This window comes from Rhagoletis zephyria, unplaced genomic scaffold (assembly GCF_001687245.7).
Source record: "Rhagoletis zephyria isolate East Lansing unplaced genomic scaffold, Rhagoletis_zephyria_1.1 Rzeph_scaffold_05053, whole genome shotgun sequence".
Classification (NCBI taxonomy): Eukaryota; Metazoa; Arthropoda; class Insecta; order Diptera; family Tephritidae; genus Rhagoletis; species Rhagoletis zephyria.
In genome coordinates, this window is record NW_016162136.1 from 40,370 (window position 1) to 45,436 (window position 5,067).

At 34.5% G+C, this 5,067-nt stretch overlaps 1 protein-coding gene across 1 annotated transcript in view; it reads right to left on the reverse strand.

Annotated features, from left to right (window-relative positions):
* Positions 1 to 3,745, reverse strand: part of LOC108371549 (GILT-like protein F37H8.5) — a 41,867-nt gene extending 38,122 nt beyond the window's left edge. Inside the window, exon 1 of the mRNA XM_017627134.1 lies at positions 3,328 to 3,745. Coding sequence (XP_017482623.1) covers positions 3,328 to 3,429 — 102 coding nt within the window. The 5' untranslated portion in view covers positions 3,430 to 3,745. The remainder of the gene's footprint in view (positions 1 to 3,327) is intronic.
* Positions 3,746 to 5,067: the final 1,322 nt, after the last annotated feature.

Here is a 5,067-nt window from a genome sequence, read left to right on the forward strand (position 1 = left end):
AAAAAAAAAAAGACCGGTGACAAACATTTTTTTTTATTTAAATCAACGGGAATTTTTAGCTACACATTGTTGGTTATACTAAAATTCCAAAATTTTTCCAAAAATTCAGCGTAAAAAGTTCGAAATTTGTTCAAAATATTTTTGATTTTTTCTAAATGTTTTAAATAGTGTCTATCATTGCTTTTTATGGGTTGGGTTAAAGCGCAAACAATATTCTCATATAAAAAAATTAGCAAACAAAATTTTACTTGAAAAACATTGTGAATCTGAAAAATATACATAACAGCTTTTTGAGTCACTGTATTTGTCTATAATAACTCCAGTTGAAGTTTTTTATTTAAATAATGAAGTTTCGTTGTCGCCTTTAGTTCCATCCTGAAACGGAGACGATGCCATTAATATGATCTCAAAAACCACATCATTACTTAAATAAATTAAAAATATAAACAATTAACAATTTTTTTTAAATAACTAAACAAATACAACAAAACTATAGTTTTTATTCTCTTAAAATAAAAAGTTTTTGGTACATATTTTCCAGATTTGGTAGATTTTTTCAAGTGGATGGTAAGTATTTTTGTACGTCAGTGGCAACCCTGGTTGCAATTTTTGGTGGCAAATTTAACGTCCAAGTGCCGTTGAGGTACCATAAACCTCCAACGTAGTTAATAAAATTGAGAACCACTACAAGCCTCCCAAAGTGAGTTCTGGAATTTCAAACAGATCGTGTACTCTTTTGAGGCTATATTGCACACTTATGTATGCACGTCCTGCGCCTACGACGATTACTGAAGGTTGTGGAAAAAATTTCTCCTATACATATGTAACAAATTTAAGATAATCATTAATATCTTCATGATCCAATGATTGGACTAAAAACCAACTTAGTATGGGAACACCTGTGAGGTAACACCTTTCCTTTAAAAAAAATAAATTATATAAATCGCTTAACGTGGTCCAAGGTTCTGCGGTAACATATATAAAAGAAAAATATTCCGATGCATTCATAATCTTCTCCTTTTTGTGAAGTGGGTTTCACCCCACGTGAGAAGTAATTAAAAGGGTTTCGTGACTTATGGTTCCGAAGTTATAGCTGATAAAAAATTCCACGCCCATGTTAAGTGCTACGCCCCCTTTTACAAATTTGTTTTATATATACCTTACTATAAGCACCCACCATAGATATGAGTAAATAATTCACGTCTATGGGAGGTGACACGCCCCCTTTCCCAGTACTGCCCAATTTTCTCTATGCCTATAACTTTCGCGGGGTAAAAACAAATAAGTGTGCAAAGTTTCGTGCGATTCCCTGTCGCGGCTCAGAAATTATAAGGTAATAAACAAACAGGCATTCACATTTATATTTAAATAGATATTCAGAAAACAAAGGAACACGTTTGTTGTATTTAAAAATAAAATAAATATACTCCACATGGAGTGACGTACAAACGTATTGACGCAGAAAATGTTCCGCAATTAAATTTTTTTTGCTTAAAAATTACTTGTTTAGTTAAATCTACCTCTGTTTATTTTTAACTCTGTCACATGAAAATACGCAAATAAACCGGTGAGGGCACGCCGCTTTCAGACGCACTTAACCAAAATAAGTCCGTACGCGCTCGTAGCATTGCACGTCAGCCTTCAACTAAAAATAACCGTTTTCCACTTTGCGATCCATTTTTTTTCTCAACAGAATATTTTATAGAGTAAAATTTTGCATACATATGTGGTTTTTTTCGTGTGAAAAAGTGGTGGAGAAAACTATTATTTTTATATTTTTAACAACAATTTTATAAAAATGTATCCTTAAAAATTATTATTAAATAAATAAAACCTATGTTCTTGAAGAGCTTTTAATAAACAATGAAAACGACGGTTGAATTTTCATAATCGGTCAATTAGGTCATCTGTAATTGAATTTTGAATTAAAAAGGACAAAAAAAAACTTGTCGATATGCAAAAAAAAAATATTCTAAGGTCCTTTAATGGGGAAGATATCTATCACCATTCAATAAATATGGTGGGCGGGGCAAAGATAGAAATATTTGGGATCTTAAGTGTTTGCCGCTGCCATGCAAGGGAACGCGAAATTCAGTGTAGAATTTGGTTGGCAGGAAATAGGCTAAGACTATGAATCCGTCACGCTATGTTCAGATGCAAGGTGGGTTGTGCGACAGAGAGTTGTGAAGGAAAGAGAGACGCATGCTACGAAATATATAAAAAGAGAAATCCTGAAATGAAAGAGTGCGAGTAGTTTCGAGGTGCTGATGTACAGGTAAAACCTCAGAAACTTTTTCCAGAATATTCGGCTACTTACGAAAGGTTTTAACACCTCGGCAAGATGCAGTAGAATTAAGAACGGTAATCAGAAGAGAGATGTCCAAAGTATCGGCTGTAAAACCTTATGGAGTGCATTGTATGAAAGACTAAAACTGACCGCCGTCGAACTGATTGGACCTTCTGAGACCAGGTATTCACCACATGCCAAATCTTGAAAGAGATCTGCGATAGGAGTATCGACACACACCATCTCTTAGTCAATTTTAATTTGGCATCGCATTGGAAATGGACAGGACCTCTCCGTTTCCTTTGCCACCAAACGGATGTTTCAGACGAGGCGACTTCCTGTCGTGCGACTTCTTTAAAATGTATGCTGTAAGAAATAATAACGGCTGCACGACGGAATCGGCTCAGGTACAATAGGGGTCTTCCCATAAACTCGTAAAAGCCTTGTAAACCTCCTAAAGCTCGTAAAGTTACGAGCCTCCTAAAAGAACTGTGAAAATTTGTATGGAGCTCTATGCTACAAGCCCCTTGTAATAAAATTACGCGGCAAATTTGATGCGCCAACGACCTCGTAAACTTCAGTGTTGCCGAGGGGCCGAAATTTTTATACTAAAGCGTATGATAAAATAATGAAAATAAATTAAAAGAAAAAAAATGCCAATAAAATGAATTAATTTCATCCACTAATTGTATTGAATTAGGTTTTCTGCTAATTTTCGGCATTTTAAATTGTATTTTAGCCATGACTACGAAACAAAAATTGTTTAACAAAACCTGATTGATCTGTCACGCACCCATTTACACCTTTTCACACAGGGGTCGGTCGTTCCCATAAAAGCCATGTAAAGCTTAGGAGTTTTACACAGTTTAAGACCTTGCGAGTTTAAGGGAATCCCCTAAATATCTTACAGTCTGGATTTAACCAAAAAAAAATGTATTAAAGTAATTTCCCGGTTATATTTTGACAGAGTGTATTACTTATTAAATAAATCATATAATTATACAAGCATATTTACGATAAGAATTTTTCACGCCCATTACCTTATTTGCATCAATACTTTGCGGCGCTTGTGCGCTGGCCGACACAGCAAAACTAAATGGAAGCAGTAAGAGCACCAAGCATTTATTATAAACGTTCAGCATTTCGTTAAATGGATTTTTAAATCGTGAATTTATGCGATATTTGCTAGTATCCGTGTTGACACTGTCGGTTAATTTTTTTTCTCTTCTTTTAATTCAACTTCGGCATAAGCAGCTGAACTAATATCGCCAATTCACGTCGATACAGTTGAACAACTTTTTCGTTCAAAAATTTTTTGCACTTTTTTCCTCTTTGTCTTATCTTATTTAACAGGCCGCCAATTCANAAAAAAAAAAACAAACAATCTTACAAATCGTTGCGCCGTTTTAAGTAAATCGCTTCAGCGTATAAAAATTTCACAGACGTCTGTACGTTTCGGCGGTGGGCAAACGAATGGATACAACGTTGATATCGTTTTCGGTCTGCGCTAACAACCTCAATATCAACAGCAACAGCAACAGCAACAGCGGCAGCAAGAGCAACTATTGCAGCAACAACAACAACAACAAACATATGTAGTGTAGTAAGCGCCAACCGATGGTCATTGAGTCTGCTAGCAAACGCTTAAGCTTATAGTACGCCTTGTGCTTAAGCCGGTTTCGAAGGCGCAATCAATTGTTGGACGGACGCACGGACGCACGGACGGACGGACGGACGGGCGAACGTTTACTCAGAGCAAAATATGTAAATAAGTGATTACTTAGCATGTATGTATGTAGTAAGTACAAACAAACAGGTGTATAAATATAGAATTATTAGTAACAAATTGCGAGCAAATAGAGGTGAGAAGCGACAAGTATTTGGGTTCCACTAAAATTTAAAATTCTACGACCAATTTCGATTTGGATTGTAACTTAATTTACATATGTGGTTAAATGCATAAAAATGCTGTTTTTATGAGTTTATTAGCTTACCCCATCCACCAGCTATTTTGCTAATTTTTCATTTCAAATCTGTGTGTGTGTGTGTGTATTATACATATTATCTGTCTCAGCACTTTATCACAGTTCCATAATTCACAAAAATAACGGTACAAATATTTTCTGCTCTAGATTTGACTATTCATCTAAATCTCTTTAATTGATTCACCGTGCATGCTCTATAACTAGATTGACTATTTTTAAGTCGCATTTGCTTTTTCGACTCTCTTTATTCCTTTTTGTTATCACAACTGTTTGCACTTTCTGTTGGTTGTTTATTTAGCCTTGGCTTGTAGTTTGCGTTTTTGCCAATTTGCCACTTTTGCCGCTATAAATTTAAGCAAAACAACTTTAAAACGCATTTTTTTGCCTGAAATGAAACCGCTTCAGCAGAGTTCATTGTGTTAAGTGAAATTTATTAGCGGTGAACCGCTATTACTTAAAAAATTTTGCTTAGCACAGCGTAATAGGGCTACCGATTGAATAAGGAAAAAACATTTTTTTTTTAAGTTGATAATTAAAAAAAAAGGTTGAAACGGACTGAAGTGAAACTTTTTCTTCTTATTATCCGTATGGTTCACCATATCGAGCGCTAACCGTACAAAAAACGACGGCGACTTTTTCCTTTAATTTTTTGGGCGGTCAGTAAATGTTAATGTTAATGTTAATGTTAATGTTAATGTTAATGTTAATGTTAATGTTAATGTTAATGTTAATGTTAATGTTAATGTTAATGTTAATGTTAATGTTAATGTTAATGTTAATGTTAATGTTAATGTT